General features: G+C 44.0%; 2 protein-coding genes across 16 annotated transcripts in view; both read right to left on the reverse strand.

Moving 5' to 3' along the window:
- The window catches only part of GUCA1B (guanylate cyclase activator 1B), a 34,922-nt gene extending 20,848 nt beyond the window's left edge, over window positions 1-14,074 (reverse strand). Inside the window, exons 1-4 of one of the 2 annotated variants that reach the window (XR_004622054.1) lie at window positions 13,719-14,074; window positions 3,401-3,465; window positions 3,240-3,309; window positions 949-1,085 (exon numbers count right to left, since the gene is read on the reverse strand). The gene's annotated coding sequence lies outside the window, so the exon portion shown is untranslated. Of the gene's footprint in view, window positions 1-948; window positions 1,086-3,239; window positions 3,313-3,400; window positions 3,466-13,718 lie in introns of both variants that reach the window. The other variant, XR_004622053.1, reaches the window with a different exon arrangement.
- A 4,616-nt stretch (window positions 14,075-18,690) lies between these two features.
- Window positions 18,691-27,742, reverse strand: part of TRERF1 (transcriptional regulating factor 1) — a 221,450-nt gene continuing 212,398 nt past the window's right edge. For 10 of the 14 annotated variants that reach the window (XM_034648032.1, XM_034648033.1, XM_034648030.1 and 7 more), the window contains 2 exons: window positions 25,177-25,424; window positions 18,691-22,029 (listed from right to left, as the gene is read on the reverse strand). In XM_034648032.1, coding sequence (XP_034503923.1) covers window positions 21,705-22,029; window positions 25,177-25,424 — 573 coding nt within the window. In that variant the 3' untranslated portion in view covers window positions 18,691-21,704. The remainder of the gene's footprint in view (window positions 22,030-25,176; window positions 25,425-27,742) is intronic. The other 4 variants (XM_034648042.1, XM_034648040.1, XM_034648039.1 and 1 more) reach the window with 1 other exon arrangement.

Consider the following 27,742-nt stretch of genomic DNA (forward strand, 5'->3'; position numbering starts at 1 on the left):
CTAAATGCGTCTTGCCCAGCATCAGAAGGGGCAGGTGACTAGACGAAAGAGGTGTGGTAGCCCCCCCCATCCATGGTTTTGCTTTCAGCAGTTTCCGTTGCCCGTGGTCAACCATGGCCCAGAAGCAGATGACAACCCCTCTGCGAGAGTCAGAAGGTTAATAGCAGCCTAACGTGACATCACAGAGCCTGCATCATTCACTTCCCTTCATCTCATCACCCGGGCATTTTATCATCTCACATCATCCCAAGGGTGAGTACAGCACAAGATATTTTGAGAGAGGGAGAGAGACAGAGAGCACACTCACGTAACTTTAACTACAGTATATTGTTGCAATTGTTCTATTTTGTGACTAGTTATCATTGTCAATCTCTACTGTGCCTAATAAATCACTTCACCATGGGCATATAGGTATAGGAGAAAACAGGACATGGTGGGTTCGGTACCACGCACAGTTCCAGGCATTTGCTGGGGGTCCTGGAAGTATCCTCCATGGATAAGGGGGAGACTACTATAGTTATACTTGACCCAGCAGTGATTTCAAGGCCATATGAAGCTTGCCTTGCTCCTGTATGAAATGACTGGGCGAGTGATGTTTCTGAAGGCAGTTTTGAAACAACAGTATATTAGACAAAGATCATCAGAGTCCAAAACATTGCTTGTTCACCTAATTCACCACCCTGCCCCATGGAGTCCAGACATGACGGCTTCGTGGGTCTTCTTATGTCTGCGCAATTGCTAAAGAAAGGATTTCCTTTATTTTCCTTGTTCACTCATTCTAGTATTTAAAAATTCTAGTTGACAGGAATACTGATTAGGATACTATGACAAACCTAAACTCTACCCACTGTGAGTTTCTATACTATTTTAGGGGGCTCAGACCTAGCTGGGATCAGCACCATTTCGTTAGAGCAGCTAACAGGTCAGATTAGGAAAGATCATACTTACACTTTAATAGAGATACCAAGTTCTTTTGCAGCAAGCACGGCAAAATATTCATAACTGTCCAATACAGCCTTATCATGGCCTTTTACTAAAACTGACAGGCGCTTGTATAATGTATCTGGTTCATCAGAAATGGTTATCTACGATTTTAAAATCAAGAAGAAAAGTTTCAGTTATGGTTCCTCTAATATTTATAACTGGAAAATTTCATGTATTATCCACAATTGAACAATTTCAGAGTTTACTAATAAATGAGGAGAAAAATGCTGAGTAACATCTTAATACTATTAGCTTAATTACCTAGCTACTATCACATTCAGATCTCCACAATGACTCTTACAATCCGTGAAAATATAGTTTAAATCAAAAGGACTTTCAAGCAACCTACAAAGTCACGAGAGGAACCTTCTAACTTCATAGTTACTGAGCCCCGAATACACAAAGGGAGAGGGTTTTGGGGTCTGTTAACAAAGTAGCCTGGTCACAAGGTCGGAATAGACTTGGACTGGGAATTAACAGGCAAGTCCCAGCATTTCACTGCACTGCAGTTTGCCCATATGTAAGATAGGGTCACAGCTATGCTAGAGTGCACAGCATCGCTGTAGCGAACTGTAAGTTAACACAGATTAAAGTGCTTATAAATTATAAAACGTTGTCATACAAAGGCAAGCTATTGCTATCTGTACTTTTTATTAGGTTTTGGGTTTTTCTTTTTCTTTAAGATTTTATTTATTTATTTGTCAGAGAGAGAAAGAGAGCACAAGCAGGGGGAGCGGCAGGCAGACGGAGAAGCAGGCTCCCCGCTGAGCAGGGAGCCCCATGCTGGACTCAATCCCAGGACCCTGGGATCATGACCTGAGTCGAAGGCAGACACTTAACCGACTGAGCCACCCAGGCGTCCCTTATTAGGTTTCATTCATGTATGTTTACCTGCCCTAATAAAAAAACTACTCATTTCTAATTAAGATGTTACAGCACTGACTGTACATTTAACTTCTCCCTCTTCCACTCTAATACTTAAAGATCTTAGGAATAATGGGTCTGACATTTCTGACTTTCTTCCAAGAGATGAATTACATTCCCCTTCATTCATCCATTAGACCAGTAATTTATCTTACTAATCCAATGATTCAGGGTTAAATTACTTCACTCCTGAAAGAAGATCTACTTATTAACCAGGAAGCTAGCTAGACATTTACTCTCAATTACCCCAAATAGGGCTGCTGGAAGAAGAGAATACAGTGATATTCTGTATCATAACTCGTGGGACAAGGAAAAGGGAATACAGCCCCAAGATGTGTTTTGATTGGTCCCTTCAGGGTTTTAAAGATAGTCTGAATCTGTCATGATAGGTAAAATCAAGAGATTTTGAATAAAAATTTGGATTTCAGGTTAGCTTGGAAAATTTAAGACCATGTGACATCACTAGGTCTAACTTCTCACACGGCAACATGTGGCTGGAGTTACGTGGCAGCTTTCTCATTTATAAAGGGCACAGACTGTCACTGTGCCCACCCCAACACCTTTCCTTACAGGCCTGCCCATGCAAAGATCTGACGTAGAGACCCAGGGTTCATATGTACTGTCATGGAAATATAGCCGGTATCTACTCAGTGAAAAAAATCAAAAGAGCAGTACATTACGTGTAACACAATTCTATTTCAGTGAGCGTGCGTATGGATAAGATGATTACACACAGACAAATGTGTAGAAGGAGTCATACCAAACTGTCAAAAGGGATGATGATTTTTGAGGGGTGGAACTGAAAAGATTCAGAATTTGGAAGGACTGTTTAAACCACAATTTACACAAAAACTGGGTTGATAAACCATGGTTTTTACTTAAAGGCAACAAGGTTACACAGCCACTTCTAGATTTTCTTTGCTTGTGGGAATGTTCTTCCTCACTGCGAACAATAAAGGACTGTCCAGGCCCAGGCTTGATGCCTTCAAGTGGACGTAAGCCTCTAAGAAAAACCTTTTCTATAACATAATATCAAGTACTCTGCTTGATTAATCATGACAACCCTTCACATTGTGCTGAGCTGAAGCAAAAGTCTGCTTATGCCCACAGTGATGGTTATTTGGGGTAAATAACTGATTCCTCGACTCCGTGATAGATGACATGAGCACGCAGAGACATTAGAGAGTACTTCACTCAGGCACACCATGCACCTGCCAGTATTCGAGAACAAAACATTTATTCATAAAGTGTTTGGGAAACAGCCCCAAATGAAATAATGACAAAAATTTATTGCTAATATAGCTCCTTACCAAGAAATAGGGAGTACATACCGTAGGCTTGGTCAAATCCTTGGGAATATCAACGTGTAGGTTTGAAAACTGTACCCATTTCATACTGGTACTGCTATATGTGGAAACAAAGAAAAACCTAAGTGAAACAGCGCAAAAGCCCATTTCCTTATTCAATTTAGCACATCCAATTATATACTTACAGGAGAAAGCCACCAGTTCTGGCTGTACTGCTCTTAGAACTGTTTGCAGAAAAATTCCTTGAACCCTAAAAAAAAGGGGGAGCATGTGTTAGAATTAAAGTCAATCCTCAAACATTCATAGTTTCCACTAAAAAAATCAAAAGATATACAACGCTTCAAATTAAGGGCTATCCCATTATTTCAGATGAAGATACTAGGTAACTAAAATGCCAGATTAGATTTCATTTAAAAACAAGAGGACAACTACAGAGTTGATAATCAACTAGAGAATCTGTATGTCTTAAAGCTTTGGAGTAAAAACTTTTTTAAACAGCAATTTACACAGACACACACAAGCAATTCTCACATTGAAGCAACACCTATGATTTAAATATGTGGACATCAAGGAAAAACTGACTTCATTTTCCCATTATTTTTTTATAGATTAAATGTACTTTAATACTTATCTTGTCTATTCCTAATAAAGTCTCTTTAATTTATTAAGAGCTAAAATAAGAATTCTAAAGTACCCTTTTTTTGAAGCTTTCATATATTTTTTTCTAACCATATGTTTCTTGGCTTGGCTGGGAGAGCTTAGCTTATAAATAAACTGAAATTCACAGTGAAACTGACACCCATCTTACACCACTGCCGCACCTCATACTCCCAGCAACCTAGGCTTTCCAAATCCTTTATTGTCAGCTCCCCCTGGTGGACGAAACTTCTGGTTGTAGGAGACCTATAGTACTATATATAATAATGTCATTTGCCATCTGTTTCCCCCTTGAGCTTTCCTGAGATTTAAAAATGTAACCTGAGAGGGGTGCCTGGGTGGCTCAGTCGATGAAGCATCTGCCTTCAGCTCAGGTCATGATCCCAGAGTCCTGGGATGGAGTCCCACATAGGGCTCCTTGCTCAGCAGGGAGCCTGCCTCTCCCTCTGTCTGCCACTCCCCCTGCTTGTGCACTCCCCCTGCTTGCTCACTACCCCTGCTTGCGCACTCCCCCTGCTTGTGCTCACCGTGACAAAGAAAATCCTTAAAAAAAAAAAAAGTTGGAGCCTAAAGTGCTGTTACAACCACCAATGAACCTTAAGAATTTTTTTAAGGTTTATTTATTTATTATTTATTTATTGATGTGGTGGCAGGCAGAAGAAGAGGGATGGAGAATCCCAAGCAGACTCTGCACTGAGTGTGGAGCCTGACACGGGGCTTGATCTCACGACCCTGAGATCCTGACCTGAGCAGAAACCAAAAGTTGGATGCTTAGGGGCACCTGGGTGGCACAGCGGTTAAGCGTCTGCCTTCGGCTCAGGGCGTGATCCCGGCGTCATGGGATCGAGCCCCACATTAGGCTCCTCCGCTATGAGCCTGCTTCTTCCTCTCCCACTCCCCCTGCTTGTGGTCCCTCTCTCGCTGGCTGTCTCTCTCTCTGTCAAATAAATAAAAATAAAATCTTAAAAAAAAAAAAAAAAGTTGGATGCTTAACTGACTGTACCACCCAGGTGCCCCCGGCCTTAAGAAGTTCTTAAGTTTTTTTTGTTTTTTGAGGGGATGGAGCAGAGTCTGGGGAGTCCAGGTGCCTTCGTAGTTCAACATTTCAACCTCTACTGCCGCCTGACTTTTCTTTAAGAACACTGGTTCTCAAAGGATGGTCTGAGGACCTGAGGGGCCCACGAGACACTTTCAGGAGGCCTGGGAAATTAAAACTATTTTCATAATAACAGCTGTTGTTTGCACTTTTCCACTCTCACTCTCAACCGTGTACAGCAAAGTTTTCTAGAGGCTACATGCTATGTGATAAAGCAACAGACTGCGGAAGCAGACAGGAGAATCCAGTTGCCCTCCATTAAGCCAGACATTAAAGAGTGTGAAAACCAATAAAGGGAAAACCTCATCAGAGTAGAGTAGGGAGACTAGAAGGGGGAGCCATACCACTGAATGCCAATTATAGAATTGTCAATTATAGGCCCCAACAGGAAAAGACATTCACTGAGTCTTCAACAAGAAATCGACTACCTCTTGCGACTCAGCCAATGAAAAGCCATCACTCTGAACTCTTGCTTTTCTCCACTGGACTTTCATTCAAAACCCTTCCCATCTTCTTCCTTTTTCTCCATAAAATAATGTTTCCCTTCTTTGTTTATGGGACTTGCCTATGGTTTTGCAATAGCTTGCATGTCCCAAACTGCAATTCTCTGTCATTCCCAAATAAACCAATTTTTACTGGTAAAATAACTTTCATTTTTAAGGTCAACATTACTTAGTGATGAGAAGGGGGATCCAGGAATGACCCTCAACAACTCCGGGGCTGGTGAGCAAACAGGTGCCAGGGCCCACAGAGCCAATGAAGCTCACTGCTCTCTTACCAACCCTAGAGTTGGAGGCTAAGTTTCTCCTGGACTTAGAGCCCTACTCTCTTTGTTTTGAGCTCTCCAGGCTTTACTTGGGATCTGTTTTAAGGCTCTGTCCTTTCAGAGAGTACTTGTCTGACCTTGGTCTGACTGCTTTTCGGAACCAGGCGGCTCCTGTTGTAACTGTGCCTGCTTGAAACTGTGTTACTTCTGGTCTACCTCCTTTCCGGAACGGGGCTGTTCCTACTGGTTCTGTGCCTTTGGTCTGACTCCTTTGGAACCAGGGTGTTCCTGTTGAAACTGCTGTTCAGGAATTTTTCTTTTTTTACTCTAGAGAGAAACCTCTAAGAAACAAGATCCCCACTCATTAAAATACTTTGCGGGCAGCTCCCCTTCTGGAACACTGGTGGTTTTATGTTTAAAAGCTGCGGTTCCTCCTCATGCCCACGTCTAACTAAATGAACTGACTTAATATTACAAAAGTAATTTAGAACTTCAGTGGCCATTACGGGGAACTTTTTTGGTTTCCTCAAAACTAAACCAGGCAGCCAAATCTCCAAAATTGTCGAAACTGAATGGGATGCCTATTTTGATTGGTATCTTAAAGCTTCCAAGCATTATCAAGGAATCTAAAATTGCCTCTCTGCAAAATAAAATTTCTAGACTCACTGAGGCAAAGACAAAAAGGCTCCTGAGTCTGAGGGACACCCCCCCACTCCCAGGAGTGTGGCAGCCACTTTATGCTCAGGCCCCACCTGTGGCGCCATCACCCTCCTCCCCCTTCTGGTGCCTCCACCTCGTCTACACCCTCAATCTCCCCATTCTACTTCTCTCGCCAAACTTCCCTTTGCACCCAAACCTCACCCTGCCCCCTCCTCTACTGAACCTGTCAAAACCCGCCCCTTTGAAGCTAAATCTTTGTAAGACTTTTTAAAAAAATTTTTGAGAGGGGGCGCCTGGGTGGCACAGCGGTTAAGCGTCTGCCTTCGGCTCAGGGCGTGATCCCAGCGTTATGGGATCGAGCCCCACATCAGGCTCCTCTGCTATGAGCCTGCTTCTTCCTCTCCCACTCCCCCTGCTTGTGTTCCCTCTCTCGCTGGCTGTCTCTATCTCTGTTGAATAAATAAATAAAATCTTTAAAAAAAATTTTTTTTGAGAGAACATGCATGCGCCCAAGTGGGGGGAGAGGCAGAGGGAGAGAGAATCTCAAGCAGTCTCCCTGTCGAGTGCGGAGCCAGACGCGGGGCTCGATCTCACAACCCCAACCCAAAATCAAGAGTCAGATGCTTAACCAACTGAGCCACCCAGGCGCCCCTAAAGTTAAATCTTTTGAGGATCCAAATAACCCCCAAATTCTTTATGCTCCCTGGAACGATGCAGAGTTGAGAGCCATAGTTAAAGTTTCTTATGGTGACTGAGAACCCCCATAGGTTTGCAGAAGCATTTCACATAGTTATTCAAACTTACCAACCTGGTTTCTCAGATTTTCTAGCAAGTAGCCCACATGCATGTTGGTGGGGGCCAGGCCAAATACTGGCTGTACCTAGCCCGATGGGAATGTCTTGAAAGGAGTTTAGAGGAACAGACCCCTAACTTTTGGTAAGATGCCAGAACATTCACTGGAGATCTCCACCAAGCAATTACTTACAGTAGCTTTTCCTAACCCTGTTGATTGGAACAAAATTCAGTCTTGCATACAAAAGACTGATGAACCTGTTCATGACTATTATAATTGCTTTCAGATTGTTTTCGAAGAAAATTCTGGTCTTCCTTCTGATGTTGAATCCATCAGGGTAATGTGACTCTTAATGGGCTGAACTGGGCTAACTCTTTTAGTTAAAAAAAAAAAAAAAACCAAGATGGAGTGCGAAACTGTGTTCACTCCTGATTTAATTTGGAAAAACAGCTTGCTAGTACCCTAGCGCAGTCACCTCAAAGAAAGACCACTAAAATTCTTAATTTTCTTTTCATCTACTTTTTTTTTTTTTTTAAAGATTTTATTATTTATTCGACAGAGATAGAGACAGCCAGCGAGAGAGGGAACACAAGCAGGGGGAGAGGGAGAGGAAGAAGCAGGCTCATAGCAGAGAAGCCTGACGTGGGGCTCGATCCCATAACGCCGGGATCACGCCCTGAGCCGAAGGCAGACGCTTAACCGCTGTGCCACCCAGGCGCCCCCTTTTCATCTACTTTTTTAAGTAGGCTCCATGTCCAGTATGGAGGCCAATGTGGGGCCTGAACTCATGACCCCAAGATCAAGACCTGAGCTGAGATCAAGAGTTGGACACTTAACCGACTGAGCTACCCAGGCACTCCAAAATTCTTAATTTTCAACTCCAACAAATGAAGGCCCTTAAACAAAACCAAAAACTTCGTAGTTTCTACTACTATTGCAAAGAGCCAGAACACTGGAAAAAATATTGTTACCAGGGTGCCTGGGTGGCTCTGTTGGTTAAGCGTTTGCCTTTGGTTCAGGTCATGATCTCAGGGTCCTGGGCTCAAGCCGTGCATCAGGCTCCCTGCTCAGTGAGGAGTCTGCTTCTCCCTCCCTCTCTGCCCCCCCCCGCTTCTTCTCTCTCTCTGAAATAAATAAATAAAATCTTAAAAAAAAAAAAAAAAAAAGACTGTTACCATCTTAAGCGCTCCAGATGCCTTCAGCCCTCTACAGCCAGCTTTTCCAAAGTCCTCATTCCCAAGACGGGGCTGCGAGGAACTACAGGGGCTCTTCCCAAAACTTCCTCTTATGTGGTTCAGAAAAACCACTGCTCAGATCAGGAATAAAGTCTTCATCCTTACTGACACCAGAACTACACTCCTGGTGCTCAGCCCCAGTGCTATAAAGCAGTCCCTGCCTTGGAGTTCTAGAACAGTTCAAACAGGTCTCTAACAAACTTCACCAGTTTCCTGTCTCTGAACCTGTTCTCTTCGGTCTAGGTCCTTGAGGAAATGCGGTAGATACACACCCTTTTCTCCTTAGTTCCTCTGCTCCTATTCATTCACTGGGCCAAGATTTTCTATAAATATATCACGCTGGAATTTCTTTCTCTCAAAAGAGGGACATAATTCTAGCATTTGACAGTAGTAATCAAAATGGCCAACCAGGGGGGTTAAATGACCTTTTGACACCTTTCATTTGCTCCACATCTGACAGCACTGTAGTTGCATCTGGGGACACTGTCTGTCCCTATTGGGACAAGTCCTCTTTCTGGGCAAAATCTTCAACTGATTGACAAAATCCACAGTGCACTTCCCATCAAGATTCAAACAGATCCCTCAAAACCTCCCCCCAGAATGAACGAATATCCTATAAATAAAGAAGCCCTGTAAGGCATCAAGCCTGTAACAGAAGATTACAAAGCTCAGGGCCTCATTATCCCCTGCACTAGTCCTAGTAACACCCCTATTTTACCTGTGAGAAAACTCAGTGGCCAAGGAAGGAGGTCTGTCTAGGGCCTCTGAACAATACGTTGTTATCCCTTGGCCCCTGTTGTTCCGAACCCCCATGTGTTGCTGACATCCATTCACACTGAAAGCAAAATTCTCACTGTCATTGATATACGTCGTGTATTTTAGCATCCCAGTTGGTAAGGACAGACAGTATCTCTTTGCTTCCACTTGGGAAGGATGGAAAGACACCTGGACGGTAAGGCCTCAGAGTTGCAGAGTCCTTACTTCTCACCAACCTTAAAAACGGATTTGGACAACAGCCTTCTGCAGGCCCTGCTTTGTTATAATACGTAGATGATTTGCTTTTCTGCTGCCTTTCTCAAACCGCTTCTCAGTAAGGCAGCATCTACCTATCAAAGCTTTGGGCCTTGGCCTTAAAAGAACACAAAGTCTCTGAAGAAAAAACTGCAGTTCGCTCAAAGTCAGGTTTGATACTTAGAGCACTTGATCTCAGAACAAGGACTACATTGGATCCAGGGAGGCCTCATACCATCCTGAACTTCCCCAGACCTAAAGGCAAGTGCCAATTCTGAGGTTTTCTTGGACTGGCTGGCTGCTGTCGAAATTGGATTTGAAACTTCTTTTACGGCTCCATCTCTATATGCTTTACTAAAAAAAAGAAAAATGACAAACCCAGCCCTATTATTTGGAAAAATCAAGAATACAAAGCTTTTGGGATTTTAATAAAGCCCCCTGCCCCTGCCCTCAGATATCCTAATTACCAACTTCTCTTCTTACTCCTTGTATGTGGAGGGGAAAGAAACACCCTTGGGAGTACTCATCCCAAAACGTGGGGACCATGCTGGGCCTATAGGTTATTGTAGCCAATAACCAGACCCTGTAGCAGGGGGATATTCCCCTAATTTCTGAGCCATTCCTGCCACTGCACTTAGTTAGGGCCACTGAAGAAATAATCATGGGATCCCCTTTAACTATGCTTGAATTTTGGCTAAGGGTAAAGCTGCAAATTTATACCAACAGTAAGTATGCCTTTGGGGTAGTTCATAACTTTGGAATGTTAGGAAGCAGTCAAGAAGTTTCCTAATCTCCAATGGGGATAAAATTAAAAACATCTCCTATATCCAAAATTTATTTGATACCATACTTTGCCTGCTGCCCTGTTATTAAGGTTCCCAAGCATTCCAGACTCAACTCCCTGGGCACCAAAGGAAACCACCTCACTACTATTTTCAACAAAAACACTGCTTTCAAAGAAATCAATAACCAAACCTCTGTCACGGTCCAAAGGGATGTTCCCCAAAATGACAATTTGGAAAAATTAACCAGAGATACCCAACAATTGGCCCCAGAGAGGAAAAAACAATATTGGAAAGAGAATAAGTGTTGGCTTGATAAAAAGAGAACTGTGATTTGGACCAAATAACAATCTGGCCTTACCAGAAATTCTAACATCCCCACTACTTACCACTGTACATGTATTAAACCATTGGTCTACTGACAAAATGACAGCATCACGAACTAATATTCATGGGGAAATATTAATAAGGCTGCAAAAAAATGTCTACTTCATTCATCCCACCTGTCCAAAGTGCAATGCAAAGAAACCTGTTTGCATGAATTTCATACAACACCCCCGTTTCATGGATATAAATATGTTTTAGTCATGGTTTATATGTTTCTCACTGAACTAAACCTTTCCCTTATAGATAGGCCACTGCTTCTTCTGTGGCTAAAATTCTGTTAGAAACAATTATTCCTACCGGGGGAACCCCTCTTAAACTTCATAGTGACTGGGGAACCCATGTCACCAGTCAGGTGCTTTGACAAGTCTGTGCTGTTTGGCTGGTTTTACAACACTTTTATTGTATATATATCAGCCTCAGTCCTCAGGGTTAGTTAAACTAACAGTACTATTAGAACTCAGTTGGCAAAATTTGTAGAGACTCTCCAAATACCTTGGCCGAAAGCACTGCCATAAGTCCTTCTGAATCTCAGATCCACCCACACTGGAACGCAGACTCTCACTCTCTGAGCTTGTCACAGGATGCCCAGTGCACCTGGTCCCTGCCTCCTGGACCCACAACTGATAAAAGGATATATACGTCATATTGTAAAGGCCTCATTATTTCTATTAAAAACAACCATGCTTTGCTAGAGCAATCTCTTCACAGTGCACTCTGGGGAGATAGACCTTAACCATCACACCGTGCGACCTGGAGATTTCACCTACCGGAAAAGATACATCCAGACAGACTCTCTTTAACCTCGCTGGGAGGGACCTCATCGGCCACTGCGAACCAACCCCTGTGCTGCCAAACTCCAAGGGAGAGAATCCTGCGTTCACATGACACATCTAAAGAAAGCATCAAACCCTGACTGGGTCTGCACACTGTCTGATGACCTAAAGTAAACATTTCCGAAAACTGAAGATGTCACCTGAAGAGACAGCATTCCCAAGATGTCCAGGCCAAGCCTGTACACCTTTTCCTCACTATTTACTTCTACTATCTCTTTTGTGGAAAGAAAATGTCCTTGTCTGCATTTCCCAAACCCTTGTGAAAGCCGGAAACCTCTTCCTTTGATCATGGCCCTTGAAAACAGCTGCATCATTATCCTGTGACAAATTAGCCTTTCACGTGCCTTTTCTGAAGGCTGAGTCTCTTTGTTCATCTGGACTATTAACTTGACTCCAGCATCTTATCCAAATTCATGATCTCTGAATTTGCAACCTTATGTGCTGTATTATTGGATTACACTTGGTTCCAAACAGTTGTTTTGAGGTAATAATACTGTTTGCATATATCTTTAAGTTTTGCTATTTTTGCAAAAAGTTAATTAGCTACTAGCTTCATGTTTATGACTACATTGTATTTTCCCAAATGCACTCAGTTAATTATTTCACTGTGTTTTTGCAGTTTCACTATTTTGTCTTCACGGCTACTTTAAACAGGGACTTCCAGGAGGCATACATGATCCCAGTTTTGCCTCTGCAGGGGGAACTCCTCTCTCCTAAGTTGGAATAAGTGCCAATAAATATTTCAGTTGGCTACCTTCAGACTTAGGGTCCTGGTTTAGAACCATCATACAATTTGGAATAGTTATATTACATCTTTTGTATAATTATTTAAGTTTTGTACTTAGCCTGTCCAACTTTTGTAAAAACTATGTAACATATAAGGAGATGATCTCCAGTGCTTACTGGCTCGATAATGTCTTGATAGATGGAACTGCCTGAGCATTCTCCCTGCCACCCCTCCTTGTTACTTGAATGTGGCCTCAGTAGGCTTCCAATCTGTCCTTTCCCTTAGACATAAGACACGGCAACCCGGAAAAGTCCTTCCTGGTACTGAGGGACACAACTACTAAACATGGAAATCTGACTCCCAATCAGCAATGCTTTTGAAGAAAGATCTTAATCAAAAAAAGATGTAACAATAAAAGGAAACCTCACTCAAGGAGAGGTGGAGGCTAAAAGGGGAACCCACACTACTTAAAATCAATTACAGAAGAATTGCCAATTACAGGCCTCAATAAAAGAATCAACAGGAAACAATGATCAATTATAGGCCCCAACAGAAAAAGATGTACACTGAATCCTCTACAAGAAACTGACTACCTTCCAATTCAGCCAAGGAGAAGCCATTTTAACACTGAACTCTTGCTTTTCTCCAATGGACTTCCATTCAAAACAGCCCCTCCTAACTTCCTCCTTCTTTCTAAAATACAGTGCCTCTCCTTTATCTGGGGACTTACTTATGGTTTTGCCATAGCTTGCATGTCCCAAATTGCAATTCTGTTATTCCAAAATAAACTCATTTTTGCTGGTAAAGTCATTTTTAAGGTTTACAAGAAATTTACAAAAACATAAAACACTGCCACTCTTGGAACTAATTGTTTTGAAAAACTGAGTTATCTTTCCATAAAAGTTAATTAACATATGAGTTAATTTAATTTTTAAATAAATAAGCATTTTTAAGATTCTCAGTTTTATTTTCAAATAAGCTAAATATCCATTGCTAAAACCCACAAAAAACAAAAGCTCTTTGAAGTATTGGAGTGTTAAAGGGGTACTGAGGCCAAGAAATTTGAGAATCACTGCTTAAGTTTTTGCTTTGTCTCCAAAGAACGGCGAATCCTTAACCCATTCCTACGACTTCAGCGACTCTCATCTAATCTCAGAACCCCCGGATATCCGAGAAGTATCCCAATTTGGGTCCATGAGAGGTGTCTAAGATCTTGCACCAGTTCAGTCCCTAATTTTACCGAAGCAATTCTTCTCTGAGCTTCAGTTCGCTTTGCAAATCTGAAAGGAGGAGTTTGGAACATATGCTGTTCAATATTCTTTCCAGCTCTGACATGCTACGATTCTTCTTGTTCCCGTCTTTGCCCTCTTACGGTTTTATCCCACGAGAGAATTCGAAATAAAACCTGCCCCTTCTCGCCACCTTCTGGCAAACAATGCGCCAGGATGAGGAATAAATACCGGAGAAAATTTCAGATGGCCAGGACGACTTCTGGCAATCAGATGTTGTGGCTACTGTCCTGTCAGCCGGCTTAGCACCCCCAGCCCGCCACGTACCTGCCAGAGACGCCGGCACATGGAGCCGAGCGCCGCCCGCGCCGCCATCTTGCCGTCCAGGCCTCCCAGGACCGCTTCCGGGGTCACAGCTGCGTCCTCAGACTATAGAGTTCCGCAAAAGGAGAGAGTGTAGCCTTGCGTCCCGGCACCGAAACAACCATAGAGACACGATTCCGCGCTTTTTGAGGGTGGGGCTGAGAGGACAGCTGGCTTCCCTAGAGTCTGACGACTGGCCCGCGCTTGGTCTTGATAACATTGCATCAGCCCGTGTCTAGATAGTTAACTAAGTTTCTTCAGTGTTTCCTCTTCAAATCCTGTTTGTCTTATGTAGTTCCTGTTTTGTTGGAGGCAACGTAATACATGCTTTGAAAACTATATAGTTAATATATTAGCAGCAGTTATTTCTGGGTAGTGGATTATTAATGGTTGATTTATTTTCCTATTTATGTATGTTTTAAAATTTTAACAAAATTTGTGTTTCATTAAAAGGAAAAGTACCAGGGGTGCCGGCCTGGCTCAGTCACCAGAGCCTGTGACTCTTAATCTCAGGGTTGTGAGTTTGAGCCCCATGTTGGGTGTAGAGATTACTTAAAAATAAAATCTTAAAAAAAAAAAAAAAAAAGGAAAAGTACCGCTGCAATGAGTCTACGTCCCAACTCTTTACTTCATTTCAGTAGCCTTACTATGTTCCTTAATCCCATATTCCTTCCTCACACATCTGACATTTTTGTGCCCCCTGCCATCCTGTACACCACTGTCCTACAGATCTTCCTAAGTCTTCATTTCCTTAAGTTACTCTAGTATTTCAGAATTTACAATTGCTGCCATTACCCAGTACCACAAACCAAAAAGTTTTAAACCAAAAAATGTCTGGTTATTAATGTCCACCACAATTTAGCTCCAACTAAAAAGGCTTTTAACTGGGGTTTGCTATAATAAAAATCTTTTCCATTTGTGTAATTCTCTAAGCTTTATTTTCCCCAGGTGTTTTCACATATGCAATTCAGTGTAATGGGAAATTCTAGGCTTATAATTGGGAGATCTGGGTTTACCACTTAGCTGAGTGACTGTGGGCAAGTTACTTCTTCACGCTGAGCCTAAGTTTCTCCAATATCAACTAGAGATGATAACAATAGTTCCCACTTCAAATAGTTGCTATGCAGGATAAATGAGATGCTGGTGTGTGATGGTTTGGTATAATGACCAGCACATAATGATGCAAGGTAATGTCATCCACTGTTCGTAACATGAAGTTGCTTCTGGGGCGCCTGGGTGGTGCAGTCGGTTGAGCGTCCAACTCTTGGTTTCTGCTCCAGTTGGGGTCTAGGGTTCATGGAGTCAAGCCCTGCATTGGGCTCCGCACTTGGCCAGGAGTCAGCTGGAGATTCTCTCTCCCTCTGCCACTGCCCCCCCCATCAACCAGTCTTTAAAAAAATTGCTTCTATGTCACCTGCCTTGCAAGATTGTTGAACAGATTAAAAATAAAAAGATCAAGTTTATGAGAACGTTTTGTGCCATCTAACTAAAGTACTATGCACATATATCCCCCATCAAGTAGGTATCACTTACCCTACTTTGTAGGTAAGAGAACCAAGGAAGGAGTAGCATGATTCCCCAACATCACACAGATCGATGAGAATAGGAACAGAAACCAGCTTTGGGGCTCCTCAGACTAGCCTCTTTTCACTAGAACTCTGTCCGTGTGGAGGGGTGGCGGAGACGCACAGGCTGTTTCTACACCGGAGTGTGTGTAAACACCGCACCTTACAACTGCACCTCTACTGTCCGGGACTGCGTCCGACGTTGGCAGGCTCCCCAGTGCCCTTTTCAGCGCTAGGCTCCCTCTCTGAATTGTGGCATTCAAAATTGGCTGGTCTCTTCCAGCCAATGGGGTTCTCCAGTAGCTCTCCAACTCTGCTGTTGCTCCCCAAGTCTGCATGACTGCTTTTCAGCCTGCCTCCTGCCCGCTTTGAGTAGTCTCTTCTGGGTGACTGTTCCGCGTCAACAATGATGGTGACATTTACCTAATTTGATCCTTACAGGAAGACAAAAATTTTATCCTCATTCTATAGGCGAGGACACTGAGGCTCACAGTTGAAATGACTCACTCAAAGTCCTATGAATTAGTTACAGCTGAACCAATCACCATCTTCAAAATCCTAGCTCAGTACCCTTCTTCCTGTGCAGTGGGTTACTCTATGATGAGTTCCAGTTCAATTTAAGTCCCTGTGGATTCAAGGAATAGAGATTCCCACTCCCCCAGCTCCCTGCAAGAGGAAAGGGCTTGTTTTTATGTTTAAAGACACATGGCCTGAACTACTCCTAGAACTGGAAAAGTGGGTTCAAAGCAACTTTAGGGACTGGACACCTTCTCCATTTTTGAGGCCACACAGGGTCTCTCTAACGGTGAGCTTTCCCTGCTTACAAATAGCCTCTGCTTCCCCAGAACTCTGCCTTGCGCGTGGCCATTGCTGGTTGCCTCTGGCTCACTGAGTTTCTCCCTGCATACCCTCAAATATGGAGATTTGATTTCGTCCCCACATTTTCCTGGGTCAAGATATATTGTATATCACCAAGCTGACTATGGGCCTAGTAGTGTGGGATCAGGTGCCAGACCAGGTCCAGTTAACTGGGGGCCAAGGGGAGAGTCATTGTAAAGGGCAAAACCAGGTCTTGCCAGCAGTGGGGCCGTAGACGGGGTTCTTTGCCATGGTGTGTAGGCAAGGACAGCGTTCTGCAGCCTGCCCCGCCATTATGGGTCTCTTCCCTACTACCTAAACTTTCAAACGTCTGACTTACTGTAAGATGAATAGGAGGCCAAATGATTCTAGGCAGTTGATGCCGGTACAACTTGCTTCGTGTTCAGGAAGGATAAAAGTATGTGAGTCATATATTTCTTTTTTTTTTTTTTAAAGATTTTATTTATTTATTCGACAGAGATAGAGACAGCCAGTGAGTCATATATTTCTAACTTATATTTTGATTGCACCAGTTCTGTTTCTTAAAAGTCAGCCCTTCCCCTTGATTGTGATGGTTTCACAGGTATATACTTATCTCTAAAGATACAACTCACCGAGTTGTATACGTTAAACACGTATAGCTTTTTATATGTCAATCGTAGCTCAATGAAGGGATTTTTAAAAATGCCAATTACTGCTAAAAATAAAGTCACACAAGCAGAGGAAGTAATGACCTAAAACAGCCCAAAGCAGGCATCAGTGTGGTAAGGGTATGTGGGTTGGAATGCAAAGCAAGCATGTAAAGCTGTTCTGGCCTTCACAACTCGAACGGAAGCATTAAACGCTTACCTTGGGGCAGGGGGTGGGGTGGGAAGGATCATCTCTCTTATATAAAGGAAATAATCAGCACTTTGGTTCTTTTAAACAGGGATGTCTGTGATCCAAAGCTCACCTACGGTTCACTTAGGAACATCTTATTCAACTTCTTAACACGTCTTCTTAGTTGTGTTTTGCTTGTGTCAACATTAAAACTCGTCCTCATTCCCAGGGCACACCTCAGCTGGCTGGCTGTGACTGAGGAAGGTAGACTGGGGGTCTGTGAAATTCAAGAGGCTTTATTTACACACATACACACGCACGCACGCGCACGCACACATGGATAAGCATACCTGGAAGAGTAGAGGGAATTAATCGATTTATTTCTAGTAGTATTATTTATAATTTATCAATTTAACAAATCGTTGCCGAGTACCTGATATACATTGGTGGGGGAGGCAGTGGTGGTCAGGGGGTTCAGATTATTAATAAAACATGACCTTTGCTCTTCCCAATGGTGAAATTAGATCAAGTCCCAGGTCCCTGTGGGTTCTTTCTAAGTACTAATTGACAGGAAGGAATGTTGGTCTTTATATACCCTCTTCCCCACGTATAATACAGTGTGGAATAGTATCTTCCACATGAGGCTCATGAGTACTGAATGAATAAATATAAACATAGGAAAACGTCTTTGGATTGGACGTGTGAACCTCTGGAAGCGGAATTTAGATTTACAACACTAGCTACATGCACACTGCTTCTAGAGGGATAGCTATTTATACAGAACTGTCTAAAACTGATAGCAAAATATTAAAGTAAAATCCGCCCCCCCCCCCAAGAACCTAGATCAAGGTCTTGAACGGGTATGCCCCACTTAAATAACTTCCAATTCCTCCTGAAGTTTTTCTTTTAAGATTTATTTATTGGGGCTCCTGGGTGGCACCCCGAGTTTGTTTTTAATCGTTAAAAAGTAAACACGCTCTAGAATTTGGAAATCGGGACTAGTAATGCATATACACCAGGGTGGACGGGACTTTGTGGCGAGTTCACCATGAGCTACCCGTGTGTGATACTAAGCCCCCTCCAAGCTGCAGTCTGGGCAGTATGGTGTAGAGACCACCAACCCACCAAGGGGCTCATCCTATCTTTGCAGCAGAAAGGTTAGGTCCTGGCCTCCAGGATGTGTGTAGGGGTGCTTTAGTGAGCCATTCAATCTCATCAGCAGACCTCTAAACTGGTCTAAGAAACCAACTAACGGGTAAGTTAGCATTTATCCAGCATTGAGAAGTCACTTCAGTGGCTAGAAAGAAGGAATGTTTAAGCCAAATGAAACTCAAAAAGATAACATTTTATTTTCAGAGCAGCTGATGCAGTATCGAATCAGGTTTTCACAAATAAATAGGACAGTGTCTATTTGGTTACATCTCTGTTTGATGAACGCCTATCTATAGGAACTGTAATAAATGTCCGAGAAGGCTAATGCCCGGAATCTTTTAAGTAAAAATTCTTCTGGCTCTCTTTCTGAAAAACGGATTGTGAGAACTTAAAAAAATGCTTTCCACTCAGGGGGAAAATCAAGCTAGAATGCCTCAGTGTTGTTTTGAAGGAATGCACCTTTTTAGGACAAGTCTATAAAACATCTTTATTTGTTTGTTACATATGATGTTTAAATATAACTTTGCTTTCAAGCTTCAAACTTTTTTTTTTTAAACCCCTGGTAAAATAAGACTTTTGGTTCACCTTAACAAAAACTGACCTAGGAAGAAACATTTTTAGCAAAATGTATTATAAAATTCACTAGAAAATACTGTCCTCTTTTTGCCAAAATGTTACATAAAATCCTTATTAAAAATACACACGTTACAAAAGAAAAAACGGTGAAGATGCTAATACATAGTGCTCTGGGTACGGGCCAAGGGACCTGCATTCCGGGGAACATACGGTTAAGTACACTAAATATTCTGATGTCAACTTATAATAGTGCAAACCTGAATAAATTACATCCTGAAATGGGAAGGCATGCAAGTCATTTGCTGAGAATAGAACATAACGAAGTCAGAACAGGAAGCAATCACAACACTATTTAAAAATGTTTTCGTTTTTATTACATTAATTTTTTTCAAAAATACTTTTCTTTACAATAGAACTCCTAGAAAATATTTACAACCTTCCTCTAATAAAATATAACAGCAGTTAAATATATTTGAAAATAAGATGGGTTTTTCCATAAAATATATCTGTTAACTTTTTATATACAAGCTTTCTCAAAGAGGTCTAAATTCACTAATGAAAAACCATCTGATAGTAAACAGTAACGGTGCTGAAGACATTAATCTTTAGGAAGAGAAGTTCTTTGGGGTGGGGAGGGTGAGGGAAGCCAAAACACAGCACGTACATGCGGGCGGAATCATCTCCGGAGAAATGGAAGTGCAATATTTTACCATGAAGTCAATGTTTGAAGTTGATATTGTCAAGAGATTCTACTTCAGGAATCCGAACTGTCTCATTAAGGAGGAGTTCTTTGGTTATTTCAAGTCAAAGATGCTTACGTTATACTGCATGAAAAATCAAAATTAAATTGTGCATTACAGTTTTGCCTTGGCAACTCTGTTTATTTTTAATGTTTAAAACTGGAACGGCTGGGCAAGTCTCCAAATACAGCAAGTACATTTGCTTTATAAACATGTTTCTGGGTGTTTGCTCCTCTGATAGATAAGCCTTCATAGACCCGATAGCAGAACCATTCCAGAATCACGCTCAGACGCCGGCACACGCAGAGGGAAGCAGTCACCGGGACAAGACGCAATCAGCTGAACTTACAGAATGGTTCTGGAACAATTCTGCCACAAAGTTGCTGCACACTGTCTAAGCAGTTCTAACTCGAAAACACGAGAGTATAACCTGTCTCAAATGACAGCAAATAAAACCTTTCTTTTTGCCTATAGGGAAGGATGAATGAAACCTCCAAGACTTATTTTTTTTCCCCGAAAACAGAATGATGGAAACGAAAAGAACCTTTATATTTATCTTCTGTCCATGGCTTTCCTGAGATTCAGAGAACACTGCCTATGCGGGGCCGCGGTGGGCCACGAGTGTGTGCTAAAATGCTTCTGCCAGAGTCAAACTTAAAAGATGCTCACATCCTGTCCTCATGCTTCGGCTGACATTCTCTCTAATGTCAAGCTATTAATTAATGTAGCCTGGCACAATGGCCCCCACCTACACAAGCTGGGGGAACCAGCCTTCCTGGGGTGGGGCAAGGCCTGAAAGCCCTCCTTCCGAAAGTCAGGCAGCATTAATGCTCAAGGGGAAGCCGCTAGGGGCAGTCCTCTCTGCTGGGCTGCGTCCCAGTCTGAAGACACTCATTCGCCCTAACGGGGGAGGGGGCAGTCTGACTCAGCTCAAAAGCCTGAGCTAAATGTCATTTTTGAAGGATTACAGGCTTGTTACCTTCAAGTACAAACAGCAACCCTGCTACAGGGACAGGAGGAAGCAGAGCAGAGTTCTGTAGCTTGAAGAATTCTAGAAGTGCTTTGGTAAATGACTTGAATGAATACATTCCTTGTTTGAATGCAAACATTGGTCGTTGAAGTGGTGTCTGAAACCATTATTGTTGGCCTTTAATGCTATTTCACTTGTATTTGCTATTAAATTGGTTAGGAAACAGTCCAGCAAAGGTGAATGACAGCAAAATCCCAGTGAATGAGGTTTCACAGTAATTCCAAGTGACACGAAGTAATTCCAGAACTCCATGGACCATTAACAGTGTTGCAAAAAAGAATGGGCTCTTCCAGTCTAGTTTTTGGGCAAAAGAACACTTCTCGGTGTTCTGGAATGTGTGCCCCTAACCACTCTCCCTAAACAGCCCTGGCAACCTCAGAGTTGGGGTTATTTTCCTCTAGACGGCTCATGCCGAGACATGGCTCTGCCAATCCATGAATTGGAGCCACCTAGTTCCCCAGGGGAGCACGGAAGAGGAAGCACTTGCTCTAGGAACCAGGTCCTCAGGAAAGCATGGCCCTGGAGTGAAAGCCTGAAACTGTACAGTACTCCTGGAAACAGGCCAACGGTGATAGGTGAGACAGGGAGAAAACTTATTTTCACATTTGGTCAACTTTCCAAATGGTGTATGTGCTAGGGGAAAGCCGTGTAACAGAAGGGCTTGCTTTGCTCACTGGAAAGCTACCCCTTAGCACAGAATCTCCTGGCAGAGACTCCAAGTTCACTACAAACTACAGAATGAGGTCAGAACAGAACAAAAATAACTCTTAGTGGGAAAGGGTGGCCCAAGGCCCCAACACCAAGAGGGTGGCCTGCTTCACACACGCACACACATCCACACGCTCACGGCAAGCTTTGGGATCAAAGGCAGCGAGGATGGTGGACATCTGAAAGCAAAAGAACATTGAGGGTCAGGTGTATTCCCTGCCAGGAATGAGTTCGTGGGAATGTAGCCCAGATGAAACACCTCTTAAATAGAGTTGTGCCAATTATTTATTCCCTCCAACCTCCCACAGAAACATTGATTTTTTTAAATAAAAGGAAAGAAACTGAAAAAAAAATTTTTTTTTTCTCTAAACCTGAATGAAACGACCACTTTTTTAAACAGGTAGTTTAAAATGGTTACAAAACGAGCAGGGAGTCCCGGTTTCCTGATTAACGAAGACGTTGGCCGTGGGTGTTGGCTGTCTCTGCGTGACAAGCGGGAGCCTTATAGTTCCGCGTCACCCTGAAGCAAAACCGAATCTTGGTCATCCAAGAGGAGATCCGTGTCCACGACCTCGGCCTCTTCCATGACGCCTCCCAACTGCTGGACAACGTCGCCATCGAGGATGTCCACGTCCTTGATGGGTTTGATGAGGCTCAGCTGGTCCAGGGGCAGCAGCCCTGGCGTCCCCGCAGGCCCCGTAGTCCTCTCGATGGTGGCGGCCATCTCAGCGGCAAAAGCCGCCTTCTGAGCCTTTTGCCTCTGCTGTTCCTCCTGCTGCCTGTGTGTTTTCATGTGTGCATTTCGGCTCTTGATCTTGAAGAAGACTCTGAAAATGAAGGAAAAGCAGCCCGTGAAATGTGGGAGATGGGAGTTCTCGGAAATCTGGGCATCCTGAAAGGAATAGGGGCTGCGTGGTCTAACATCTGGTTTGGGTGGCTTTGACAAGAGTCCCTGGGTCACCTAGGACCTCCTGCTCTGTGACTTGTGGCCTCTCCTCTCCAAGCATTACCAGGGAAAGTGGATGGGAAGGGGAGCACATGTACAGTGTCAGGCTTCCTCCCCGTGACAATGGAGGATGAATTCTCAAAGGTCTTCCCGTCCACCTGTGGTCCACAGCACGTGCCCTTCTCCTCTGTTAGCTTCCCCGTCTCTCCTCATCACAACCTGAGAATCCCTCAATCATGCTGCTGGGCTCTGACAGTTCCCATAATAAAACCCATCACTGGCTCTTGGCTTCTGTCCCTGTTCTTCCACAGGCAAATTTCTTGAAGACTCTGCCTGGTCCTTCGCACTTGGTATACTCCTCTTTCCTCCACCCTCTCCAACTGGACTCTTGTCCCCTCCACTGCAGCCCCAACCTTCTTCTCAAGGTCACCAGTCACTCTGTGTGGCCAAATCCAATCCCCCCCATTCCATCTTTATTGTACTTGCCTTCTCAGCTGCACCCACCACTCCTTTTTGCCTAAGACCCCTTCTCGTTGGCCATTATATTACCATAATTTCCTCCTTTTAGGTTTAGAAGGAAATAGTAGCTCTCAGTTGTGGGTAATTTTGCCTCCCCAGGGGCACCTGGTGACGTCTGGAGACATTTCTGACTGTCACAACTCAAGGGGAGGATGGTATTTCTCGAGTCCAGTGAGCAGAGGCCAGGGGCATGGCTACATATTGTATAGTGCGGAGGGCGGCCCCTTCTTCCCCAAACGAGGACTTATCAGACCCAAATGTCACTGCTGAGGTTGAGAAACTCCGAGACAAGGGGCCCACAAACGATGGTCAGCGGACCAAATCCAGCCCACTGACTTTTCGTAAATGAAGTTTTACAGGAACACGGCCAAGTCTATTTGTGTGTGGCCCGTCTACAGCTGCTCTGCCCGCAAACGTACAGCTGAAGAGCCGCGACACAGACCGTACGGCCTGCAAAGCCTGAAATATTTCTCCCTGAACCTTTTCCAGAAACCGTTTGCCCAGATGTGAGGCTGCCTCTTTTGGGAGAGGGGGTGGCACAAACACCCTGCATTCATTCGTGAGCTCATGAAGGGAAATGGAAAAAAACCCCTCTGATTTCGAAGACAAGCGGACTTGATGAATCACAATTGCACATATTGAAACCGTTTCATGTAATGAACATAATTTCAGCAGCTAAAACAGGCGCTCGGCAAACATTTGCCTGTTATTCCTACTCCGGAAAACCACAGAAAATATTTCTATTTTCCACGAAATCGTAACTGGAGTTATGGTATTAAAAGGTCCCAAGTAACATAAAAACAAGACAAGAAAAACACTTAATGGATGTCACTGAGAGAGAGCCAGAAAGCGCAAGATGCTAATTCTGATCTGTGAAAATGTCCTTTGTCTCCACCTGGTGGAATAAGGAGTTGTAGCCTGTGTGTAGCCCAGGGAGCCGACGTGTTGGCTCCCCTCAGGGGACAGGTGGGAGATAAAGGGCATCAGCCTGAAGACGGTTCCTTACGTCAAGTCAGGAAGCCTAATGATCCATCTGGGGGGCTCACTTCCCCATGGTAAGATGAAGGGGATACCTTGTCCCGGCTCTGCAGGGTATGAGAACGCAGGGCAGCCACACTAAAGCCATCTCCCCCATCTCTGTGCCTCATGGAGAGAAGATGCAGCTGATTCCCCCTCACCGTGGCGAGTCCAGCGCCGCCAGACGGAGTCAGGTTTACTCAGAGGCTGAGAGAGCCGGCCTGGGTCAGACTGCATGGCCTGAATCCCGACTCAGGCGCGCTGTGACAAAGACCTTACCCTTTCTGTGCCTCAATTTCTCGGCTTGTCAAAAAACAGCTACTGAAAATGCCTACCCTATTGCGCTAAGATTCCGTTAATCAATGCCTGTACAGATCCTTTAAACCGTGCCAGGCAAGTAGTGCCTGATAAACGGCAGGGGCTAGTAAGCTGTCGGAAACAGCCTCGTGAGTATTATCAGCGGAGGCCCCGGCTGGCCTCAGTCACACAACTAAGGATGCCAAAGGAAGTCACTCCCGGCAACCCCTCCAAGTCAGGCGGACACGCTGAGAAGTGGAGTTCTGCGCTGGACGCTGTGGGAGGGAACCGCCACTGATATTTTGCACCTCAGATAAGCAGACCAACAGGACGGAGCAGCGGTCAGGAGCCCGGGCTCTGGCCTTCAACACAGATGGGTCCAAATCTCAGCTCCGCTCCCATGGAGGGTGTGACCTGAGGCCAGTCATTTTACCTAACTTTCAGTCTTTATTTGTGTAACCAGGATAAAAACCATCTCTGCATCACATGGGGCTTGTGTGTGAGGTGTCTGAGCTCTCGCGCATAAAGCATGTCACAATACAAGTGCTCAGCAAGTGCTGGATGTTACTATCACTGCCTACTGTCAGTTTTCCTTAGTTGTCTTAAATGACACTTAAAAGGACAGGCATGACAAATAGGCTTTATCTCCTGAGTCAAGCCCATCCATTGGTTGTGCCTGCTTGATGCATTCACGTGGAAAAGATCTGAGGTCCTGTCTTAAGATAACAGCGAAGAGTGTAGCGATCGGTTAGTGATGTCTGCCCCAGACGCAGGAGGGAGCCAGTCGTGGGAGGATAGTTCCCGCTAGGTGTTTCAGAGCCAGTCTCAAATCACTCAGCGGGAACGCAAGGAGAGCAACACTTGTGAACATGGTTTGGGTGTGAAAGGATGGAGTGGGAACAGAGTCCTACCCATCATTTCTGAAAAAGAGTGAAGTTTTTGTTACTAGAGGTTTGCCCTGAAGTCATCTGTCCTTATTAGGCATGAGGATATCAGAATGACCGTATTCTGAGTCAGAGACGAGGTCCACCCACCCTGAGGCTCCGTGCAGACCGCAAGGATGATATGAGGGAGTGTTTGGAGACACTGGGTTCTTTTTTCTAGCTGAAGAAACCTCAGACCATCTTGGCCCGGTCTCCACAGAGCAATTATTCATCACAAACTCAGATTCGGTCCCCGGTCCAATTGCACGTACTTGCCACACTCCTTGCAGGGGAAGATGGTAGTGGGGTCTGTCTCGCCGCTGGTGGTGCTGTGAGAGGGGGAGCTCTTCACTGAGCAGTACCCGCTCTGGGCGCTGCCCGGCTTCTGCTTCCCGGAGGCGACGGCCCCCCGGGCTTTGGTCACCTGGTTGGTGCCACCGTGGATGCGGGCGTGGCCGTTCAGTGCCTGTCGGGAGCTGAACACCTGGGGAAGAAAGGGAGTGACATGACATCTACAGTCCTGAAAAGGAAATTAGGGTTGTTAGTTACTCAATGGTGAAACACATGATACTTGAAACAGTGTCTAATGACGGGGCGCGGGGGTTTTACGTAAGCAAACTTTGGACACAGGCATGAAAAGGTCAAGGTCAAATACTACCACCACAAACACCGTGCCCGTAAAAAACCACATTGTTGTTACACCCGGAGGACAAGAAACACTGTGGCACAGTCTGAAGGACAAAGCTCCTGTCTAGCAGTCGGGGGGCTGGGGGGTTGGGGGGCGAGATCTAGCATCCCTGTCTCACAGGGAAGGCTGCTGGGCCATTTCCCCTCTGTACACTTGATTTTTTCCCCCATCTGTAAGGTGACGGAGTTGACCAGCTTTCAAACTCTTTTTTTTTAAGTTGGAAATGGCCTCCCCTCCCCTTCCCTCCCCCCTTTTCTTTTCTCCTTCCCTTTCCTTTCTTTCTCTTACTTTAAGAAAAACAAAACAAAACAAAACAAACCAGGTCTTGCTCAAAAGCTCAAAGTTAAAAGCAAACGTGCTTTGGCCGCAATAGAGTCAGCACCCCCGAAGGGAGCCTACTTGCTCAGCTCTATCTCTGCGCCATGGAAAGCCCTAGCACCCCAAGAAACACAGTTGCAAAGACACTGATAAATTCTGTTAATTACATCCAAGCCTCAATCAGTGGCCAACTGTCGAAGCAATGTTTCAGACTCCCGAACTTTCCTGTGGGACGATAAAAAGGGGCAGGACCTGGACAGTCTTTAGAAACTTGCCATAAAGCAGGCCCTCCCGACCTCAGTACGACTGACATTTGGGGCTGGATAGTTTTTGGTGGAGGGGGGCCGTGTGAAGTAGGACGTTTAGCAGCGCCCCGGCCTCTTCCCAGGAGAGACCAACAGCACCTCTCCAGATGTGACAGAAATATCTCCAGACATTGCCACATGTTCTTGGGGAACAAAATCATTCCCAGTTGAGCACCGCTACTGTAAAGAGATAAAATCCACTCCCTTGAATTCGAAGAGCCCGGACTACCAGCTTGTTAAACACATCAGCCAACAGGCATACCCACGGAGCCGTAGGTGGTTTGCTCTGTGTGAAACTCCTGAGTTCTGTTTACGGCCTTACTGGGGAAAAAATAAAGCTATGGCTGATTGAGCAACCAAAACCTCCACGGGCTTAGGCAAGGAATAAGATCAACACGCTTTTTCCCTGTGAATTTTAAAAATCATTAAAAAAATATCCAGCTTGCCGAGCATTTCTGATGGGGAAAAGTGAAAGATGACTTCCCACGCAGTCAAGAAGCTACCGTACACCACAACTATGAGTTGATTAAACAGTGAATTTCTAAACAAATTCACCCAGAAATACTGTCATTTAAAGTTACATCTTAACCATCCCTGAGAGGAAGAGCTCTACACAAAATGGAAATGACTCGGTGATGCTTCCAGGTCATTAAACATCAAAGAGAAACAAGCTAGCAATTTCTTATGTCTTAACCATCCCTGAGAGGAAGAGCTCTACACAAAATGGAAATGACTCGGTGATGCTTCCAGGTCATTAAACATCAAAGAGAGAAACAAGCTAGCAATTTCTTATGTTCTCTTCGAAGCTAATGCAAAATGTATATATCTTTTTTCCTTACTTTTTCATATTCTTTCTCAAATATAAAATCAAGTGAATTTTTGCTTTGGTATCTAAATATTTTAAAGACTATTGTCTTTTCCATCTACGTGACAGATTCATCCAGCAGCATTCTGGAAGACAGTATTGTCTTGTATAATACACAAGCAAAGATGAACACCAGCTTGGAGAAAACAGGGTTTCTTGTAAGGGAGTACCATTCTCATTTTTTGAGTAATACCTGAAGAACTCACCTGTACAGGTGTGCCTGGCTTTAAGACATCTAATGGGAAAAGTTCAACAATTCAGACTAGAGGGGGACGGGTGGGGGTCTGAAAGTCTTAAGTTAACAGCTTAAAAAAAAATACACCCTTTAAAATCCACTGGGAGCCTTAGACCAACCAGTATAGGTTCGTAAGGCCCTCCTTAGTGCAAAGAATGATCGAACGGTGCTTTTGTTTTATTTTAGCTAAATGATATTTCCAGTGTACTTGAAAAGTCCTGGGTCAAATAATTATACAGACTCCCTTTCAGCTTGTTCACGATTAATTTGCTTACTAAAAAAATTTTTTTGGTTCTCCCCAAAGAATACAAGGATGAACTTTAGCTAAATCTCTGTAATGACTTTCTCAAATTTCAAATTAATGACATTTGAATGAGTAACACTTGATGGTATACGAAACGCAAAACCTTCCAGACAGGTGAGATGG

The sequence above is a fragment of the Ailuropoda melanoleuca genome, chromosome 19 (assembly GCF_002007445.2).
Source record: "Ailuropoda melanoleuca isolate Jingjing chromosome 19, ASM200744v2, whole genome shotgun sequence".
Classification (NCBI taxonomy): Eukaryota; Metazoa; Chordata; class Mammalia; order Carnivora; family Ursidae; genus Ailuropoda; species Ailuropoda melanoleuca.